Source organism: Melanostigma gelatinosum (genome assembly GCF_949748355.1).
Source record: "Melanostigma gelatinosum genome assembly, chromosome: 1".
Lineage (NCBI taxonomy): Eukaryota > Metazoa > Chordata > Actinopteri > Perciformes > Zoarcidae > Melanostigma > Melanostigma gelatinosum.
In genome coordinates, this window is record NC_136634.1 from 4,171,117 (window position 1) to 4,193,935 (window position 22,819).

General features: G+C 42.8%; 1 protein-coding gene across 2 annotated transcripts in view; it reads left to right on the forward strand.

Annotated features, from left to right (window-relative positions):
• The window catches only part of insc (INSC spindle orientation adaptor protein), a 45,640-nt gene that overhangs the window by 3,636 nt on the left and 19,185 nt on the right, over nt 1–22,819 (forward strand). For both annotated transcript variants that reach the window (XM_079278524.1, XM_079278525.1), the window contains exon 2: nt 14,662–14,753. In XM_079278524.1, coding sequence (XP_079134650.1) covers nt 14,680–14,753 — 74 coding nt within the window. In that variant the 5' untranslated portion in view covers nt 14,662–14,679. The remainder of the gene's footprint in view (nt 1–14,661; nt 14,754–22,819) is intronic.

The window sequence follows — 22,819 nt, forward strand, 5'->3', positions numbered from 1 at the left end:
TGGATTCAGGTCCGGGTCATTTTGTCTCTGGTCTGGTGTTCCCCACATGCTATTCCTCACACAGCCACTAATTGCATTTTCTTCAGTGAAAACGATTGCGTTACACTTCTTTTCTTTTAACAATTCTGCCTGTATTTCAAATATATCTGTACTATTGTTCAAGCGATAACATGCCAAATACCACCATACAGGGATATTCAGACAGTGTGTTTCCACTTTTGTGTCATAGAGGACAGGGAGGCTGTGGTTCAGGAGCTAGAGTGGGATGGTGGCCTCATTTCCATTCTTCTATCCACGTGTTGAAGTGTCCTTGAGCATGACACTGAAGCCCAATTTTCCTCGCATTGGCATCTGTGCTTCTTTGATATAAACTTTCCAGTGCAATGATTTTTTAAATGTATGAATTTGAGGTAATGTTGATGCATTAGAAGACGCCCCATTTGATTAAAAGCTAACATATGGCAGTGGGGACTCATTACAGCCAGTGTGTGAGATCCTGTCTCTCTCAAGTCATCTCCAAACTACCTTTTGTTACAACGGGATCCCAGACTCCCCAGACAGACTTGTAGCATGATTTATATGAAGTGAATAACATTTTCAGCCATTGACTAACTTTTGGTTCTATTTTAAGATGCGGTTGTGGTACCAAAACACAAAGCTCAACTTAACACTTCAGCGCTTCAGTCCCCCTCAAAATTAATTGTAATAACTTTGGAGATCCTCTGACATCAGATTTAATTTGTCCAATATTTTGGTTTGTGACCAAATATCAGCCATTGTAAGGGGACTCCGACTTTGAAGCTTCAAGTTTAGCGTTTTGACCTTTGCCATCTTTTTTTACATCCAGACGTGACACAGATTGGAGCTACGTGCAACCGGACAATGAATAGCATATATAGTGTACCAAAAAGGTTACAATAACTTTTCACAAACTGAAAACACATTGTGAAAAGGTTAAAGTTCCAAGACGAAAACACAGACAACTCTCAGACCGGACAAGACCTGTGTTAGCGACCTGTCAATCACAAGATAGCCACCCCTTAAAGCGTCCCCTGCTTTATGGTCTGTTTGACTCTAAATGGACCATCATTTACTCAATGAACATCATGCTGTATTGAAGAAGACTTGAAACTAGAGATTGAGACCATAAACTCATGTTTACAATGTTTACTGAGGGAATAAATCAAGAGAGAAGTAGAGTCACTTTCTCATAGACTTCTATAAAACCTTCTTCTTGCAAATAGAGGAGCTGCTCCCGATAGACATGAGAGAGATTGCAAGTTTAAGGAGCTTCCACATTGACCTCTCTCTTCAGACCCGGGGGTTGTCGCCTGGCTGGTACTTTTGAATTACTGACCTTTGACCTCGGTGGAGCACAGAAAACATCTTCCTCCGCATGGAGCCAACTGCCTGTCTCTGACATTAATCAAAGAAGCAGTTTTTATGGCTTCAAAACAACTGTGGTCAAAGGAAGTTGTCGAAAAAAACAACTAGTTGTTTCAGCAAAACCTCCTGCTGTTGATTTAAACATTCATTCATCCAAGTTATGAAATGTAATAATAATAACACTTACAGTAGGATGAGAATGAGAAAGCACTACTTCAATGTTTGTTACATCACAAAGCATGGACGTCGCACATGTGTCACGTGTACGTGTTTGACGCTGCTTTATTGTGGGCGACGGCGCCCGTCGACGCATCACTGCGATAGCGTTCATGACTCAGTGGAGGCTCTCTCTTCAAAGTGGGGACTCAATTAGGAGAGTGCACGTATACATTTTTGCGTAGGTGGGCCCAATATGGCAGCTACTCTGGGGCCCAAGGCTGGGAGATAAATCAATGTCAGACTGGTTGAATTAGAGCGTCAGTGTGGAGCGGCGCTTGCGTTGACCTCTTTTTCTTTGCTCTCGTCTTTTCTTCCCATCTCCATCTGCTAATTGGAGGGAGGTCAAGGCTTTCTGAGCGTCAGTCTGTTTATCTGTCTTTCCTGTGATTGACATCTACTGTATTTGCTCCGTGGCCCTTGTTACGGTTCATTGGGGAGATCACGAGAGGAAATGGAGGCTTCGGTGCTTCTGCGCTTTTGTTTGCTGTGTGATTCACAGACGATAGAAAGGTCCCCGCTCCCTCCTCCGCTTGAAGAAGTCCTGAGAGCACCTTCGGGAGTCTTGAGGAGTTACGACTCCTTCTCTCTAGTGGTGTCATTTTCTGTTTGGGTAACCATCAACCACCCTCACTACGACTGTCTGTCTTATGGCTCTTACTGCTTCATACAGCAGCGATGGCAACTCAGAAGAGATGTTTGAAAATGTGAAATCAAACTTCAATTAATTTGAGCAGAATTTTTTAAAATGTCATTATGATCTCTAAACTCTAAATCTCAGCTGTATGGGATCAAACTCATGGAACTTTTTCTGCGTTGGATTAAATTACGTTTTTCTGTCCATTGTTTGATTCAACTCATGCAAATAAATGGAACTCAATAAAACGGAAATGGTTCGCAAGACCATGGTTCAATTACGGCAATCGTTTTGACAGAGTAGGTGTTTTTAGGTGTAGGTGGAGAAGCAGCGTTCAGTTTTTCTGCTCCACATATCTGGAACAAAGTCCCTGATATGTGGACTGCTGAGACCCTCAGCTCATTTAAATCAAGATTGAAGACTTTTCTGTTTGTTGCTGCCTTTAATTGAACCACATTCAATTAATATATGAATCAATTTCCTGCATTTCTGCATTTTACTACTGGATTTAATTTCTTACACTGTTCTTAATTGCTGTTAAATCTCCTTTTCTTTTGCCTTATGTTTTGATGCTTTTAAAAGGACTGCACAATATGTCGCCATTTCCTCCGGGACCGAGTTCGTGCAGAGATCTTCTCCAGACGTGGTTTGTGTGCGAGTAATTGCAGAATTGCGGCAGTGTATGGTTGATTGCGTGCAGCGTAATGTCTCAGGGAGACATCGATTATTGTTTCAATGTATGTTTTAAATCTCCTTTACTTTTGCCTTTATGCTTTTAATGGTTTCATGTGAAGCACTTTGAATTACCTTGTTGTTGAAATGTGCTATACAAATAAACTTGCCTTGCCTTGCCTTTAAACGATGCACATCTCTTGAAATCACACTTTTGGGGTTTTTATCTGAGAGAATACTCTGTATATCTCAAATGAGACATGGCAGACTGTTTTCCAGACCTAATTACCCAGAAAACTCTCACACGTCGTTACTTTCCGTGCCCAAAGGGAAAAAAATAGCCCTGGAATGGCTTTTTTGAAGTGCCACGTGTGGGCACATATGGAGCTTTTTCATGCATACCTTGCGATTTTTGCAGCCGATATTTACTTATCACATTGACCCCATGTGTGCCCCATTTTCCCTTCATGTGCCTTTAGCTCAGCGGTGGAATAACAGTCGGGGGGAAAACGCCTTGAAAAATTCCACCCTGCCCTGAAGTGGTGCCTGTGTTCCTCGTCTTAGATCTGGGCAGTGGATCTATCCTACACCCCTGATTCTTACTCTTCCCTTCTACCCTAAAACGCACACACACACTCACGGGCCCAGCCCACCTAATTTACTCCCACCTCCTAATGTCAAACAGCTGTGGAGTTGACTCGCGAGGAATTGCTGCTATTACGTCCTCCTCCCCTCCCTCTCTGCTCTCTTTTTCTCAGACATGTTGTGTGTGGCCCAGGTCACCCACGAGTCCAAATGCGGCATCTAAACCACGCATCTATTCAAGGTATATTCATGATCCGGCAGTTGGATATGAGGTCATGAATTTACATCGCAGGTGCCTGTGGGCGGAGATGGATAGACTACTGGCTATAAATCGTGCCGAATAGATCGCGCTCCTGTGTTTTGTAGTGGTCTCTCTGACATGTAAAGTTGGGCCGTAACTGGACCAATGCCATTTCCAAGGCACTCCATCTAACTGAAGGAGCTGCGTGACATACATTAAATGCCGGTGACGTCATTCTCCACGTGATTGACATGAGAACATCAGGCAATGATGCTGAGGGTTCAGAGCTCCTGCCACTGTCGGGAATCTGCTTCAAAGGATTGCTTTGGCCACATGCCTGGAGTCCAACCTAGAAGCTGATTTCTCAAGAATTTATCACTGACTTTAAAACTTTGGCAACAATATTCGAGCCACTGCTGGAAAAACGATGGATTTAAGATTGCTGAAGATACAATACTTCAATGTTGTTAAATCCCAAGATGTATCAGAGGTGTTTGATTAGTTTAGCTAAAATAAAAAGGACCTGAGAAAACAAAGAACGGAGAACAAAGACAGTTCAGGTACATTTTTGATAGACTTATTAAAGTGTTCAGTGCTTGTTTTCATGGACTTTTTCATTCTTGCTGTTTTGTGTTTGAGAACACATACTGGGCACTTCCATTAAAGCACCTGGGAGTTCTTGTTGGTAGCAGGTAGAAATGTTCTGTTGAGTTGAAGATGTTTTCCCACTCATCCAGATGGCTTCTTCCGTTCTACTGGCTGGTAGCGTCAATGTTTTTCAAATTCATGCTTTCTGCAAGATCTGTTTTTGGCAACTTAAGTATGGTTACCGTTAGGGAATGTTGGTGCAAATAACATATGGTTCAGGAATGTCTCGGGTTTGGCAACCAAAACACTTGGCTCAGGTTAGGGAAAGTCGTTTACGGTTAATAAATAAATGCAGTCAATAACTGCAGGTCCACTCGCACACACTTCAAATACCAAAGCTTGGTCAATGTCCCTCAACGTCAGATACCGATGCACCGGGGCAGCCTTTAGCGACTGCATGAGACACTCTGGGTGTTTGACGAACTCCAATTGAAAACCCACCTGCGTCATTATTAGACGGTCAGTGCCACCGACGTAGTATAAAGACAAAAAGTAAAGAAAGTCTGTGTAGGGGGGTGAGAGCGGGGAAGGATGGGTCAAACAAACACAGGACTTTCACCCAGGAGAGAGCTGTTGGTGTCTCGAGTGAAACCAAGTCAAGGTTGACTTACTCTACCTTGCTTTAGGTAGACTCCACCGTCTACTTTGCTACATGTAGGGCACACTACTTTCTGCATTGCCTTTGGACATAAAATACAAGGTGCAGACTAGGTTACTAGGCTGCGTGACAGGCATTTTATCCTCCCTGGACTGGGCCTATGGATGTGTTGCAGCTGTGCCTTTATTCCTTTATTAGAGAAGGATCAGAAACCTTGATGAGGTGGTCACGTGCCACAATACTCCAGCTAGAATATCCAGGTGTCTCAAAACCATGTGCAACATATAACCTGATCATAAGCAGGATACTCGCCCATGAAACACACTGTGTGTTTTTCTCCTCTGTGTTTTTCAATGCACAAACGTTTTTCTAATGATGTTTAGGTATGTGTTCCTCCTGGGGGAAACTAAGCATTACCTCAGTGTGTTACCAGGTTCCCCTTGTCTTGCTCAAATCTATAAAAACGTTTTCAGGGACACCGGCCACGTAGTATCTCATGACACTGTGGTTCCATTTGTGTTGTGTTTGGATTTCAGTCTTGGTCTGGGGTTCGGCATTGATCTATACTTTTGACAAAGGCCCAGTCAGTCAAACCACAAGTTTTTTTTTTTTTTGGATGCACTCTTGTCTCCAGCCTTTTAACCTCAGTATTTGTTTTTATTTTCTCGGCTCCGAGGTGACTCAGTGGATGTTTCGTAGGAGAAAAATGGATTCTACTTTTGCTGCTCGCAGCTGCATGGCTCGGCTCTGATTGTGTTTTTTCCCTCCTTCTTTGCCACGAGGACTGCTTCTCAGCCAATCATAGTCTGTCTCTGAGGTGGGTGTGGTAGAGGTGAAGTCATACATGACAACACCCATAAATCCTGTTATTTTGAACACCATACTGAGTTATAACTTTCTGATCCCTGAGACTTTTTCTTCTGTCACGCCTCGTGAGTGTAAACTAGCACTAAACACACTCGAGCATCGCTGTGTGTAAAGTGTGGAGTGCTGCAGGGTGATGACACAGTGGTTTGTTAGCAACATGTGTCAAGTTGCTCAGACTGATTATGGTCATACACCTTACTTTTACCTGACCATGCTGTAAGCCTGTCTCCAATTATATCCGTGTGACTCCCTATTAGCCATGTGGTGTATGTGTGTGCCTCTCTGGGGGCCTCGCTCATTCATTATTAAGCAGCTCCTGATGTTTTCAAGGCCGTCACTGCACCGGTGTCAGGTACCCACACGATCCCCTTTACTGAACCACACCGAGCCAGGATCCAGTTCCAGTTGGCTCCCGAATGCCACTGAGCTCCAAATACCTTTTGTTAGCTCTGGATTTTCACTCATCCACGGCTGATTTCAACAACACTATTTATTCGGCCAACTGTCGATGGAACTGGAGAGCTTGAAATGCATTTGGATATTTCCCTTGGCGTGACGGTGGGGCTGCTTGAGCTCTCAGGAGGTATGGTGCTGCTATCATCAACATTTCTTGAAAATGAGAATTATGGGTAGTTTTATAGCGAACCATAAAGAACCAAGACGACAATGTGTTCACTTTACCAGACTTGTGGTGAGGCAATATAGTTATTTATGCAGCTGAAATTCATCTTTTTTGGGGGAAATAAGTCTCGGGCTTCTTAGTGTCTGAGGAAGAAAGGGCTGAAGTGTAACGGCTATCAGTTGTAATGATCTATCCACTTTTATTCGTGTGACATTCAGCAGGGTGGCTGATTTCGTTTGGGGTTACAGGTCCTGTGTGTGTGCAACTTGACCCCGTCTGATCTCATCTTGATCCTTAAGTGCAGGTTGCCTAGAAACCCCATGAGGTTGGAGCATTAAACTTCCATATTATTATACCAAAGGAAAGAATGCTCCCGGACTCAAATAGATTGCACAGCTTTTGGCCTTACAAGGGAATCTTCTCATTCAGTCCTGTCAGGAGTGCGTTAGGGAAGGACTTGAAAGTTTTCATCTCTCAAACTGGTGCACAGAGACGACAGAGCAACTTCAGCATGTTAGAGAAAACCAAAACCAACTTTATTTACTGTATATACTGCCAAGAATAGCTTTGTGTGTGTCTGAAAAAGCCTTGTACTGCATGCTACTTTTATCAGCTGGGGCTGCGACTACTGGTGACATTTAAAACTGCACAAATGCTGGAAAATTGCTTTTCTATTTTGTCTTTTTTCCCCCCGAATATGTTTGGAGTAAAGTCTGTTGAGTGCTGCAAAACATGAATCCTAAAACTCGGAAATCAGTTAGCATTTTTGCACTTCTGGTTCCCTCGACCCAGAAGCAAATGGTTTTTGTTTAGATGCTTGAAGTATAAGAAGGTTTAACGTTATTTATATCACATGAAATCAATCAGTAAATACCCCACTTGGGAATTTTGACTTTGTCTTAAAAAAGGCGGTTTCTAACAAGTAGCTAAATTAGACTACAAAACGCCATCACACTGAGTAGTTTATTATTATAGCCTTGTTGTGTATGAACTTGCTCATACCACAGTGGTGAAGTTTGTTTATGGCCTAACGTTTGCGTTCTACTTCTGCTGATTGCCTTCACGCTTCCAAATCCCAGAGGTGGTGTTCTTTTTTGAAGATTATCTTGCTGAACAAAACGTGCAAGTATCAGACATTTGAGTTGGCCACAGGATTTTCTGCAATAATCCAAAATCCAATAGAAAGATCCCATTGGCTATTGGTCGAGTGAGATGTTAACTTCCGGGGTCAGCTTACAAAAAGACATCGTCCCCGCGGCACTCTCGTCTTGTCTGATTGCTGCTTGAAAAAGAAAGAAAACTTTTGTTCCTGTAAACTCCAAAAGAGAAAAGAAAAAACAATTATGCAGAAGTGAGCTGTTCCTGCTCACGCCTCGAGTCTACATCCTCGTAACAGTGGATGGGCGCAGTATGAGTGACAGAACAATGGCGCAAAACTGTGGTTCTGCTGTCGGGTACACTGCTCTGGGAGCATTTCACATGTCAAGCCATGAGTTCTCTGTCAAGGCTGGTGACAAACGCTGAACGACGCGCTCTCCTCTTCCCAAATGGATTTTTACAGTCAGGGAGACTTAGATGATCAATTATGGAGGCATTCCAATACTTTCTCATACACCCTCGCTTTCCACCAGTGTTAACTTTCTCATACTTTCATCTCACAAAACTATCAGTCGAACTACTTCATCCCTGTGCATCCTCATGGACACTTGAGGTAACCCCTAATTCACCCATCTTTCCCTGTTATGTACTGATCAAATCTTAACCCAGCCAGTAAATTGTTGAAAAGACACAAAAAGATGACTCATATTGACCACTTGTCAATATACTGCAGACGGCACACTAGAGTTATTCCCGTAGCGACTATTTACCGAAAGCTGCACTTTATTTGCCTCTTAATTTAGGGTCTTCATTATCCACTTCATCCCCTGCTGCGTGGAAGCTCGCTGCCAACGGTGTGTGTGTGTGTGTGTGTGTGTGTGTGTGAATGGGTGGATAAGGCGCTTTGGACAAAAGCAGTATATAAATGCATTCCAATGCATTCTCTATTTGTTAAATTTGTTTTTAGTTGTCATCTATTCATGCATGTGTTTTAATGCATGAATAGAAATAGAACAATAGAACAATAGAAATATCAAGTTTTAAAACAGTTGGCAGTAGATTGATTTGAGTATAAGTCTTCATACAATGTTCTATTATTGTTTAATAAAAAGTATAAATCTTAATTTTACGTGTACTCGCCAGTGTTGTAAGATTACAGTATGTTACATGTTTTCAGTGAAGGTTAGCTTGTTTCAAGAATTGTAGTAACGCGATACAATGTATTCAATTCGAGACTTTGTTTGAACCTGTTGCTTTAAATTAATGTCAGTTACGATAGATTGTAATCATCGTCTATAATCCATCTCCGTGTTTTCACGGCGGTAGCACGACAAAGCAGTATTATTGTACCATGTGATGTTTCTTTGGGCATGATGCTAATCTTTCTGCCAAGAAAACTAACTGACATGTTTTCAATCTTACCACAGTCATCGTTCTTTGTGGAGACTACTTTCGAAACATACATCGATTTTGAGCTTTAACGTTGTGGCTTCTCAAATGTTTGCAAGCACTTCCCTCGTTTATTTACGGAAAACGAAATAATTGTTTGTGTAATTATACTTACAGCCTCTTCTTGGTTCTCAGTTTTATGTTCACCAGCGATGAATGGAGTGACGGTAGCCTCGAGGTTTGGCTTGGGGCCAAAAAGTTTGCTCAGAAGGTCATTCACATCCCCGGACGTGCTGGGAAAATGTGAGGGGGCAACTGCAAGGCGGTGACCCCCCAACCCCATCACACGGGAAGGCGTATAGACAGCACGACATTCTGACATTTCCATGTTCCATTATTATCCATTTTAGGCATGTCACGTGTCATTTAACGGCACGTTGTTGGCGTATGTTTAGGCAACAAAAATGACTTAAAAATTGCCGTGTGATTGACACTCTCAAGTGGTGGGCGCGGGCTGGACCCCCGGTTACCTAGCGCTGTAGGGTAGCGTCTGTACTCAGTAGTTGTGCTCAACAACTCTCAGGTGTTGATGGATCTGTGTGAATTTGTAGCTGGATGATGCTAGAGAAGTGAAAAAAACATTAGATTCATTTAGTCACATTCAACCTGAAGAAATCAAATACGGGCTTGTAGACAGGAAAAATAACAAGCAGGCCTTTAGGTTAGACATGCAAACTGTTAACTTGGGAGAGGACCACATCTTCTTGTGTCAAGATGCAGCTCTACGGCACTGAACACCCAACAAACTAAAAATAACAAATCTCAAACAAACATGCAGTATAAACAAGAGGCCCTTGAAAAAGTGAAAACCAAGCTCGACTTGCTAAATAGCTAAATATACACATGGGACTATTCAAAATATATACACATGGGACTATTCAAAATATATACACATGGGACTATTCAAAATATATACACATGGGACTATTCAAAATATATACACATGGGACTATTCAAAATATATACACATGGGACTATTCAAAATATATACACATGGGACTATTCAAAATATATACACATGGGACTATTCAAAATATATACACATGGGACTATTCAAAATATATACACATGGGACTATTCCAAACACTGACCACGTCGCAGACATTTTAGCTGAGTGTCAGCTTGGCAAAACATAACCCAACTTAAAATAATTTGCCCATACCAATGCTATCTGTGGAATGCACTGCATTTAGACTCGCTGAGATAATGGGCAAGAGGACTGTTGTGTCTGGAGAGAAGAAGTATGTCCTTCCAATGCCCGGCGTTATGTAGTCCACGAGAGACAACTTGATGGGAGCCAATTTAATGTATTTGTGACAAAATGATCCAGTTAATTGTCCACAAGGGTCCTGTCAATCACAAGTAAGCGTACATAACAATCTGAGGCCACTTAAGCTTACATAACGTTAGCTTATTATACGTTAGCTTAACTTCTATCAAATGTACCGCAGTTTGTGTACTCCAAGTTTGTACACAACACTGTCCCTTTTTTCAAACGTAGTTCTCTCATAAGTCTTCACATCAGGAATTATTATGGTTGAGGCAGTAGCTACTCTTTGTGCAACATATTCAGTACCTAAGCCTATGCTAACATCTGTACATCTGTTTAAAGTTCCACTCTATCCTCTGGAAACCCATATGCTCCCTTTACATTATTGCTCAAACAAGATGTATATGAATATAGATATATATATATATAGATATATGTATAACTCTTTTGCAGTATGCGATGTATGATTACATTACTGGGTAGCTTAATGGGTTGAGCATGGCAGTAAAAACTGCCTGAATTCTTAAGTTGTCAGCTGGGGCTATAAAACCTTACCAAGGGATATACTGTGTATTGTACGAACCATGAAATGACCTCAGGTTGTAATTTGGATGGTTCAAAAACAGCTTTTGCATTGTACAATAGGAGAAATGAGCTGACTCGCCAAATGTTCAGACAGTAGTTACCATCAGGCATTATCTGCTGCCCTGTGTGGGTCTCTCTGTCCCAGTACAAGGGCCCACTTTGAGCCAGCCCACTGTGTGTGGGACGGGAATGTCGGGTCCATGGCTCAGCACTGCCTGCTTCCAGTTTGTTCCCACCCAACCACCCATACAGCACCCATCCTGCTCTGCTCTCCTCCCTACACGACAGCTCTGTGGTGCGACCGTGACCACTGTCTCCTCCTGTGAACCCAGGCTCCAGCTCAATGACAGGACGCGATCAGCACGGCACCGTCGAGTCGCCGATTAGGAGCATGTCCACTGTATTTAAAGGCCAAAGACCGGGGACAACTTCATAGACGCTTTCGTCTTTTGTCTGCGTGAGTTAGGAGAGCAGCAGGAGAGGAAGCATTTTGTCCATAATCGCTGGCAGTTTTGAAATCAAGCCAAACCATAAGGAATCGGTCACACAATGAGGCACTCCTGAAACAACAAGGATATTCAACTTTGGAGTACACAGCCTGACTCACTCCGTCCTGAACTCCATCACATTGATTCAAGCTGGTCTTGGCCAATCAAAATGGTGAGTGGCTTCGATTGTTTCTTCTGGTTTCCTCAGAGTTAGATTTCTTTGTTTTTGTCAAATAAATATGCATTGCTTTTGGCACAACATTGAGTCCAAGCCACAGTAGTTTGGTATTTTGTTTTCTGCAGAACCGTTTTTGTATTCAGTTGGTGGTTTCACTCAGAATCCGCTTCACCACAGAATACTGGGCTGGAAATGTTTTGTTTTTTTAAACCGGTGATTCTGCAGTTATGGAGAGTACAAACAACGAGGTCAGCGGACAATGAAATGTTGGTGGTAGATTGCACATGAGGCCTACAACAGAAACAAGCTAAGTTCATTTGCTTTTTTCCAGGAAGGCAATGGTGGATTCTACGTCATTCTAATTGTTCCTCCCTTATCCAACACAATCGTTTGCACCTTTTGGGGAAAGGTAAGAAGGTGTGCTACTCCTGCGGTTAGTGTAGCCTACTACTGACAAGTGACAGTTCATTCAGTCTCAGTTTGTCAGACTGCTGTTTAACCAGCTGCGGTCTCGTTCTGGTGGAAAATGGTGTCCATCAAAGGCAGCTATAACAGACATATTATCAAAACAATGCTGTTGAGTCAAATGGGGTACACCGTACATACTTAGAAAGGTTATGTCGCAGCACTGGATGTTGGAGGTTTTTTCTTACTTCTGCAACAGAACCTGGAAGTTCATGGTTTCACTTTGGTTCTTCATGGTATGAGCCTTTAAACACTAACTCAGTATCGAGGCCCTTTGCCCTGAAACTGAGCTCACATAAGAAAGAAAAAAAGATGACTCGCGTGTTAAATGCAGGAGTTGGCTTGACTAACTACAGACAGAGATTACATGAGAAATGACTGAACTGCAAGTGACAGAAACATGCACACAGCATTTCAATCCCTCGACACACATGCAGAGAATGAATACAAGTGCTGCAGTACATCTGGAGCGCACCTCGCAGCGGTTTCCTACACGCACACACATAAGTTACAGAGTGGCTGTTATTTTACCCGGCATGTGACATGAGGCCGAGACAGAGGTGTCCTTTGTTTGGCAACCTACAACCGACACGTTCTCCAGGGCAACCGAGTGGGGAGACCCACAGGGCCACTCGGGTTTCAGCCCAGACATAAAAAGAAATGTCCACCCCAGCAAGAAAATTAGCCAGGATCCCGTCAAAGCTGACAATCTGCTTCGGAAACTCGTATTTCTGCAACACGTGCAGCCTTCCTGTGCTTGGGGATGTTTAAACTGGGGTGCCTGCATCCCCACGGAAATACAGTCTGGTTTAAGAAGCTAAGAGGGTGCAGGATTACAACACAACAGAGCACCGTCTGTACCAAAACTAAATCAGTCCAGGAAGCAGTTAAAGAAACACGACAACCTGCTATACATTTTTTTGTTAAAAAAACCCTTTCGCTCTCCTCCCTCATGCATCATTTTTTTGTTTTTTTTTGCAGTCGGTGGCCACTTACTGCAGAATGACAGGGATCCCTTTCAGTGCAATGGTCCTTAACACGGCACTGAGTGGCACACTCTAAGTGCTCAGGACTGAATTGCTTGATTGGACAACTCATCTCCATTTGTATGGTAATCCGCAGAAGAGCGCTGCAACGAGCCGGCGGCACATGTAATGGAATCCGTTGGATCCGTGTCTCATTGGCCGCGACCCTGTGCTCAATTACAGGGTCCATATAATTCATCTACGCCTCTGTTATAATCGTTTAACTGCACAATTATATCAGCCCTCATTCTGTGGTTTTCTGTATTCTACTCTATTCTAACTAGATGTGTTTTCCCCCAAAACTCTGCGTGCACTGCCAGACGTCCATGGTATTGGCACAGTGTTGGTATAATTTCTGATTTGCTGTGACGCTTTCTCTGAAAATGGCCCTGGAGGAGCCATGCCAAGACTGCAGTTAAAATACCCCCCCCCCCCACCCCTTCCTCTGCATCTTCTTTCTGCTCCCTCCTATCTTTTTGTTTCTATCTGTAATATCTTCTCACCCATTCATCCGGCTGTTAATCGCAGACACTGATTTAGTCGCTTACCCCTCCAAAACAAACTGTCCTAAGTGTTTGTTTTTTTCCAAATCATTCATCGTCAAATAGTTCCTTTTTTGCTCATGATTACGTAACCCGGGGAGTCTCGGAGCAATCAAAGCAAGCGGTAAAACAAGAATCTGCGACTCCTCCTAATGCGCTGTTGTGCACAATCCTCTCCATCTCCAAACGCTACAGAATGGATCAGTTGTTCTGTCATCGGCATTTCAAGCTGAAACACTGCGGCACTGAAAAAGCAGGCCGGCATGGGATCAAACGAGTGACGTCCCACGTGCATCACACATCCCTCTCGTATCACTTTCTTTATTGTGAGTTCTTTAGGTTTATCGATCCCACAACACTCTGGGAGGCATGTAATAGCTGAAACCTGCTCGTGACACTGGGGAGGATGTGTGCTTGTGTGCATGACAGAGACAGTCTCACTTTGTAACTACCTGCTAATTATACTCCACAGTAAACATGAAATTTGTAACCACACCACTGCAGGATATCATTAACTAAAAGGATTAGAGTGTGGTTCAGGCAGGAGGGCGTCCGCGGCTTCTCCCGATTGAGAATGGACTCATCGAAATGGGATACATCAATAAACCGGCGGAATAAAGTTGCAGGCACTTAAGAGCGTCAGCCTCTTTTGCTCAGGCTCAAAGTAAGGAAGAGTCCCTGGCTGGCAGCCAGCCAATAAATTAGAAGATAAGAAATATGATTCCACTGGCACACCAGCGGCTTGCAGCTATTTAAAACAGTGAGGTTTATTGATAATTAAATTACTTGGAGGAAAAACAGACAAGACAAGAATAGAATGCTTGGAGGCGGATCAATAAGGAGATGTAGTGGATAAGGCTGCAGTGGCGAGCAACACAGCCAGGAGGATGCAGTGTGTGTGTGTGTGTGTGTGTGTGTGTGTGTGTTGAATGTTTATATGTAGCGCATAGAAGTATTCAGTCCAGTCAGTAAACACTTTTCACTTTATTTGTAACACTTTTTCACACTTGACGGGAAAATAAGACGATGAGAGAAAACACTTTCATGTCTCGTGACCTCGAGGTTCACGTTGAACGTCTTGTGTTTCAGGTGCTGAGCTGAAGTAAGATGGCCTCGGACAGAATGGCGAGACCTCGGAGCAGCTCCAGGCAGAGCAGCTCGCTCTCTTCATCCCCAATGAGGCAAGTAGCCGCAGTCGGCCCACCGGCTTCACACAAAAACTGCTAAATCAACATATTATCCCCACTTGCTGCAGGTGGTAAAGGATGTAGTTTTGAGACAAACTACTGAGAAGTCTACAGACACCTTAGTGTAGTGAAACGGGATGTCAGTTTTGTTTGAGCTGCTCAAAGTATAAACAACTACTTTTAAACTAAACAGCAATAAGTATGTTTCCATGAAGCTATTTTCATTCAGCCCAGTCTCCAGGAAAGAAAATAATTGGCATTGTAAGTTTCTGCAAACCACGGATATGTTGAATTTTGGTGTTTTTGCATTGCGTCAGAGTGAGTGTAGCAGTACAACTAGCGACGCACAGGGCAAGTGACACAGTATACCAAGCAAACCCTGTCCAGTTATGTGGTATAATATCTGGTATAACCAGCAAGAAAGTCCATCAAGGGCTGGCAAGAAGCTTGGTGGATTAATGAACGATTTAGATATGCACTAATGGTTAGGGACAATGGTAATATGTGCTTTATAAACGTGTATTAATACTGCAATTCATGGTATGTTATACGTTTGTAGGGAGCAAGGCTTTGCTGGTTGGAGCTTGATACATGTTGCAGAGCTGTGAGTGCTTATCGATTCTGCCTTTCTTTTCTTTAACCATGACCTAACTCTTTCCCAACCTTTAGCGAAGCAGTTTTAACCAAACCAATGAGCTGGCAGAATATAAGAGGAATGTTCCGTGTATTTTTTAAACCACTGATGAACAGCTTTTTTTCACCATTTAACCTTTTGCTGTATAAAAGTAGAGGAACTTGTAAGCTGATAGAAAGAATTAATAAATATTGATAAATATTCTTTAAAAACGAGTCCAGTATAGACCCAACACAAGTGGAATGCTTGATCATCAACTCAACTGTACGAAAACAAATACAACAAAACAGGCAAACATTTTGAATTGTATTTGGTTATTTTTTTTATTTTTAAATTTACATTTCGTCTTAGCCATCAGCTGCTTCATGGCCTGCAGGTCTTCGTGTGTCTTTCTCAAGCTGTTGCTCTTTTCTCTTTGGGCCTCAAGCTCAGCTTCATTCCTCAGATTCCTCATAAAGGATATAGTTATTCAGTTTTAGTACACGACAATATTTTTCACTGGATATTTCTGTTTTAGTTTATCATGAAAAACCCTGTTCCGGGCGTGCTAATATTAAAGCAGCAGAGGTGCAGAGCTGTAAATGGTCTCCATGTTGACAACACATTCATCTACACCCAAAACAACATACCTACAATAACAGCCATGATGTCAAGAAATAACACCCCTCGGAAATTGCAGCACACTTTGACTCCTATCTCCTTCTGATAATGATCTGTAATGTGGCAGACGCTGTCCCGGGAGCAGGGATTGAGGTTTACAGTGGTGACGGGGTCCAGTCGCGTCATCGTTCTCGGTTGTTTGTGAGAAGGAAGGCAGGTCTCATTTGGTTCTCAGTGGTGCGTGAATAGGAAGACGCAAACATAAATGCAGCTACACACTCATGCCAATGCATTGACATGAGACATTTTAGGAATTACTTCAGTCTTAATCACAGAATAATCACCAGTATTTGACTAATGGTCTTAACTGCCAACATCTGGTAAAGCTACATTCTGAGTATCAAACTAACTTTTTTGTCGCTGAATATTTTCTTCAGATCTCTTTGTCAAAATTAGACTGTTATTCACTACACATTAAATCGTAAAAATTGGGGGGTGGGGGGTCCCGCAGCCAGACCAGTTGAGAACCACTGTTATAGGCTGACACCCCCGAAGTTGCTGAGTAAAATCGCATCCTCCCGCCTTCTGCCTTGGGAAATATTTACCAGCTGATGTTTGATGAGAGTTGTTGGTTCAACATCACCAAACCAATATATCGGCCGTAGTCAGGACCCTGCATCAACAAATTAAGAGGCAGTCAACAGTAGGAGGTGCAAAGGTCAAATCCTAAGTGACAATGCAAACACACACACACACACACTCGCACACACTCACACCTTTCCAGCTCACCTAAACTGGACTCTCTGCACTGAACCATTAACTAAACAGCCTTCATCACAAGCTGAGAGTTCTGGTCTTTCAAATCAGCGACTGGCAGTTTATTCTCTTGGCACATTGCTAGTTTTCAAACATTTCGTGGATATCAATCTTTCATCTCCCGACTTCCAGGAAAGTCTCTCTTTCTGGAGACACACCAGACAAAAGTCTTATCACGCAGCCGTGATTTACATCTTTGTTGTGAGTGTGTCGGCTGCTTCTTCTTTTTTTTATTTTATGGGAAAAGCCTCCTCATCAGCTGCCGTATTTCAGTCATTGATAACACATTTGAATATATGTCTTCTGACAGTTTTGTGTTTACAAATGCTGACACAGCGTCGCAGAAGACACGCAGTGAATGCTCTTGGATATCGAATCAGTACAGCTGTCACCCATACATACGCAACCAGACACACACACACACATAAACAAACAGATCATCTCTGACTTGCTTTCTTTGTCCGTCCCACACACACACACACACACACACACACACACACACACACACACACACACACTTAAACATAAATCCTATTTGTGCAGCACATGGCTCAGTAAATCAACTGATGAAAGGAGCCAAACGGCTGAATTGTATTACTCGTAAATTGCAAACACAGATGCACTTAGTTGACAAACACAACAGAACCCGTACTTCGCCCTTATCGGCTTGAGCAACAGGCCTCAGGTTACAGTCTGAAAGAGGCTCGGCCGCTGCGAGTAGGTTAACTCAGTTTCTGTGCCGTCGTTTGTCTGCACGTCTGTCTTTTTATGTTGCGGATTGGTGTTTGCAGCCCATGCAGGAATGTTGGACGTTGCACAAGTGTGGTTTTGCTGATGCGAGGGGAAGAGTGGGAGACTTGAGAGAAAAACGGAGCAAGCGAATGGGAGAGACGAGTCAGCTGGAGATGGTTTGAGACAGAAAAAGATAACTGGGTTTTCCACACGTACTGGAAAACTGTTGACCAATTTTACAGCCATTGAAAATGAGAGGAAAAAGTAAAATGTCCTGGAACATCTTGTGTTATCCTGGAAAATAATTACAACATTCTCAAAAAAACCATTGCTGAGATTAAGGATGAACTACAAGAATGTCAATCAGATCTCCCCAAAACAAAACACATTGCCATCTGAAAGAGCTAAGTTATGTTCAGAATCATATAAACGTTTAAATGGTAGATTATGGACGAAAGTATTTTAAACAGGCTGCTCTCAATTATGTTGTGGAAATGCTGTGAACACCCCCTCAAGTCACATCACATGGTAGCACATGCATGTTGGATGACATTACATAACGTTGCTGTCTTCCCAACTTGTTCTCAACGGTTGAAGAATGTTAAATCGGTTCAGTTTGCTTGTTTTGTCTACATTTGCAGGCGTTCTATGATCAGTTTGTAACCAGGCATGTGTGAGTCAGAGAGCGAAAGAGAACAAACGATGGAGTGAATTAAGTGACGGAGACAAACAGACAGAGGACAAGACAGAAACGGACTCCGGGTGTGCTGTTTTAGGTGAGTCTGGTCTTGGCTGCACTTTAAAGGCTGTCTGAAACATCTGGGAGTCAGATGTCTGCCCACATTGCCAGGAGTCAACTGTACCAGTGAGAGGCCACAATGTCTCTCGCTTGCAACATGCTACTTTGGGAGGAGCACAGGCCCAACCTTTGCCCAGAAAATCACGGGCGTGACTTGCACATTTGAAAGTACCATGAGCCATATTCTCAGTGGGCTCTTTACACAGTGAAGCAGCATTTTGACAAAGCTCCCTGAAGTTTTCAGTGGCGCTGTAGCTCTGTGTTTCAAGATTTTCTCAGAGATATATTCAGTTTTTTAAGCAGAAGGATATTTAATTCTTTCTGGGACAAGAGTGTCCTTGTTTCCTCCTTCAGTCGAAGCCAAAGCCACAATGGTCTGGTCCACAAACTCTCGCAGCTCGTTCTGCCCACATTTCCATTTACTCTTCCGCTGCCGGACTGCGGTTCTGTTGTGGTGTTTGAGAGAGATTTCCATTTGTTCATAAGTGACAACAGGCGTCAGGCTGTGATATTCACGAAAAGCAGACGGCAGTGAAGGCTCGTTCATAGTGTGCTGAATAACTTATCTGTGGGCTGAATCCTCCAAACAGAAATAATAACATGAACTAACACATGTTGCAGTGATTCTTTTCCAAACGAGCTGCTCGGCCTGCAAGTGGACAATTCCAGATGTTGTGATAAAACATTTGGTGATCCTGTTTCTTTGTCCTCACACCTCGTCAATAGCTGTGACCATTGTCACGAGGATGTGTTTAATGTTTCCAACATGAAAAAAGGATCCTAAAAACAGCCATTTCATCTACATGCCGATCACAAACTCTAACCTGAACCCTAAAACCAGCGTAGTGCTCACACACAGACCGAGTCTGACGTCACACACTCCTCTTTTTGTGGAGTTGAGTTCATCGACAGACGATTACGGAGCTGAACAGTCGGAGCATGAGCCTCTCAGTGACTCATCCAGCAGCACAACTCTCTCGATGTCTCCGAAGCACATGAAGAGTTGAAAAAGTGAATCCGCTAAAAGCTCAAGTTATCATTTACACCTGATGTGTTACAGGAAGAGTGATGATGGTAACTCAGCATACAAACCGGATTCATCCTTTATTGCAGTCACATTTCTGCACGTTCCCTCATGTTTCTGGTTCATTATCATGACAGTCATTTAGCAGACGCTTGTATCCAAAGCGACTTACAATAAGTGTGTTCAACATAGTTCAAGAGAACTACTAGTCACCGGAAGTCCTTGTTCTCCTTGTTTACAGTGCAGAAACAAACTAATACGAAAAAGTTTCAAAAAGGTCAAAAGTTGTGTAACTACCTTTTGATCTTCCTTCAAGTTGAATGTTGTTTCCTTCTGGTTTGTAATATGCCACGTTAACTCACTGTAATTCCACTTCCAGATGAATTCATTTAACGTTCAGTAGTTTCTTAAGATGCACACTGCAACCCCCCCCCCCCCCCCCTTTTTAAACAGATAAAGCTGTCGATGTTCTATATTTTTCTTATTGTCAACAAATCTCATGCCAACAATGAGTTAGTACGCCTCTCGGTATACTTTCCGTCTTCCCTTTCATGTCTAAGTCACACAAAGTTCTTGCACGCCGTAAAGTTTTATTGACAGCTGTGTAGGATCAAAGACTCCTCACGGTGGAAGAAGCTCACATTCCTCCACAGATTCCTTGTTCAATTCAACTTCATTCAGCTCAAATAAAGATGAGCATTACAGGTCATTTCACTTTCGTTTGATTCATTTCGGCTCGATTGGATTTAGATTTCCCTCACAATAAAATTTCTTTAGTACGGCAATCAAAAACAAACAGTACCTCCCTCTAAACTATTCACAATACACATTAATATCAAACACAGACAGATAAATGAATAGACTTCCAAGCCTTGATCATAAAAAAACATTCAACATGTTTAAAATGTGCCGCAGCATTTTTTAAAAACAAACACAAGGACATTGCTTATGAACCGGCTCCTGTCTCTGCTGTTGCCGCCGCCGCTCAGTTTCCTGACAGCCAGCGGCAGATGAGAGCGAGTGATGCTTCAGCTCCACATCAGGATCCCCATCTGGACGGGGAGTCTGGGATAATAGAGCTGCTGTCACCTGACCCTCCGTTGGCCCCGCATGTAAATATTTGTCATTCCCTCCGAGCTGAAGTGCACCGCTTCCCCTCCTTTGGAAAACAGGCCTATTATTATTATCTTTTTGTTTTTTTTCTCCCCTGTGGTGAGGGGCAACGTTTCGTGGCTTGATGGGCGTGTCAATCAAAACGGGTTCATCCGCATGTGATGCTGTTATATAACTGTGGGAAATGGTTTGAAATGCCACAATGGCTCTGACGCGAAGAGAATTTGTCATGCAGTTGCGCATTTTAGATTGATTTTGTTGTTTCTTTACATCACTTTGGCGCGATTAGGAAATGCAATATACCTGATAAACACAACAGAAGTTTATGGTCAACAAATCTGGACTTTTTCTTTGTTTCTGTGTTTGGTCTTACAAAAAATAACCTGTAGGTTAATTGGGTGAAATGTATAGGAAGATGATGCCAGTTTAGAAATGAGAGCTCTTTTGACTCACGTAGTCTTTTCGAATGTGAGAAAAAAAGAACTGACCAACAACTGAAGCAGTGTTCAGTATTATTTTATTTGCAACTTTTAGGATAAATTAATTTCTTGAATCACCTCGATTTAAACTGAAACTCATCTCTCTATTTTCAGAAGTCACCATCGTCTATGAAGCCATTTACTCCACTTAGCAGAACAAGCTCCGTATTAATGATTACTGCTCTGTGTAACGCTCTGCAGGTATTTATTCCAGTCTACATTCACAGCTAATTACATCTTCATCCTTTTCCAGATTGAGGGAGATTCATTTGCCGGAGAGAATTGTTTTTAACTGGGGAGCCTCCTCGCTCTGCAACCTACAGATTTGAATATTTCTGCATCGTTATTCCACCTCCTCACCTGACAGATGATTGACTGAATGTAAAATGTATATACATAGACAGAATGTGCAGAAAGTTTCATTTTTCAATTTAAAACATCAAATTACAGACTCTGTTAAAGAAAGGCTTCACCTAAGAATACAGAGGGCACATACGTGTGTATTCTCCTGGTAGTCATGAAAGAGTGACGGTAATATTAAACTGGCAGTTTAAGAGGAGTAGTTTATGTGTTCGTCGAGTCAGCTGTGTTAATCTGCTCCACCTTTTACTGAGACCTTTCTCTGACCGGAACACAACTGTGCTCCTTCAGCAAACAGCTGCCCTGTGCGGTTTGATAGTGGATGAGCTGTGGCTTTCTCATGATTCGGCGCTGTGTAACCAGCTCTGGCTAAAAGCTGAAACCCAATACCTCCCTTGAAGATGATACGTAATGAAGCCGGCCGTCGCTGGTCAATGACAAATCTTTGTGTTTGAGCGTACACGCAGCCACAGTGCTTCTCTCAAACCAGCCAGGCCAACCAATATTCAATACTAACGCAATATCCCAATGTCTCCAGCGAGCTGCAATCTCTCACCAACCGCTGACAATACCCAGAGAGCCAAGAGCAAAAAATATCAAGCTTCATCAGAGGGCCCATGTGTTGACTCAAAGCAGAGGTGGCTGCTGTAGCCATCGACCCGTCCACTTTCAGGGTGCAGGACTTGGATCCCCCCCCACCCCCTTAAGCCAGCGCTCATTAGGGTCAGCGCTGGGGGAGATTGAAGTGGGGAGGAGTGTTTGCTCGCCGCAGCCCTTTGTTCAAGCCGTCTCCATGCTCCGGGGAAATGCTTAAACTAACAAGTGTGTAAACCGGCAGTTATCGCTCGAGTACACATCATTGGTTTTAGGAATGCCGTGATGGTTTTAGCGCTGCAGTTATATTAGCCGGCATTAATGGTATTTCATTTCAGAGGAGGTGTGTGGGGTTTTATTTGCATGTATGAGGACTCAAATGATAATTTGAGTCGGACTGTACTCACACACAGCATGCCTGCATTCATCAAAAGCAGCATTTTTTTCCCAGTTCTTAATTTTATTTTAACGTGATTCCTCTCAGATTTATATTTTATAATTGAACCCTGTTCAAGCCCAGCACCTTCACTGACTATTGCTGCACCCGTTCACGGCTACATTTGTAACACTTTTGGAAAAAATGGGTTTAAGATAGCAGTAAATAAAAAAGGCTCGGCCATTTTAGGGTTTTGATTTTTTGGGGTTCAAATCACATAGGTAACCGGCAGATTGTGTTAAATAGCCTCGGTAACGAGTATTAACTCTGTCGCCACCTGACTTGTTGCCCACTGACTCATATGGCAATAACAACAATGCAAAAGAAGTCTGAAATATGCATTTGATGGCTACATACATTACATTAGGCTTATTTAAACTGAACGAAACTGACCAAGGGGTCATTCACATGTTGCGTCTAAAAGCCAATGCCGGGCTAAAAGTGGCCAAATAGTGGAATTACAACTTCCGGGT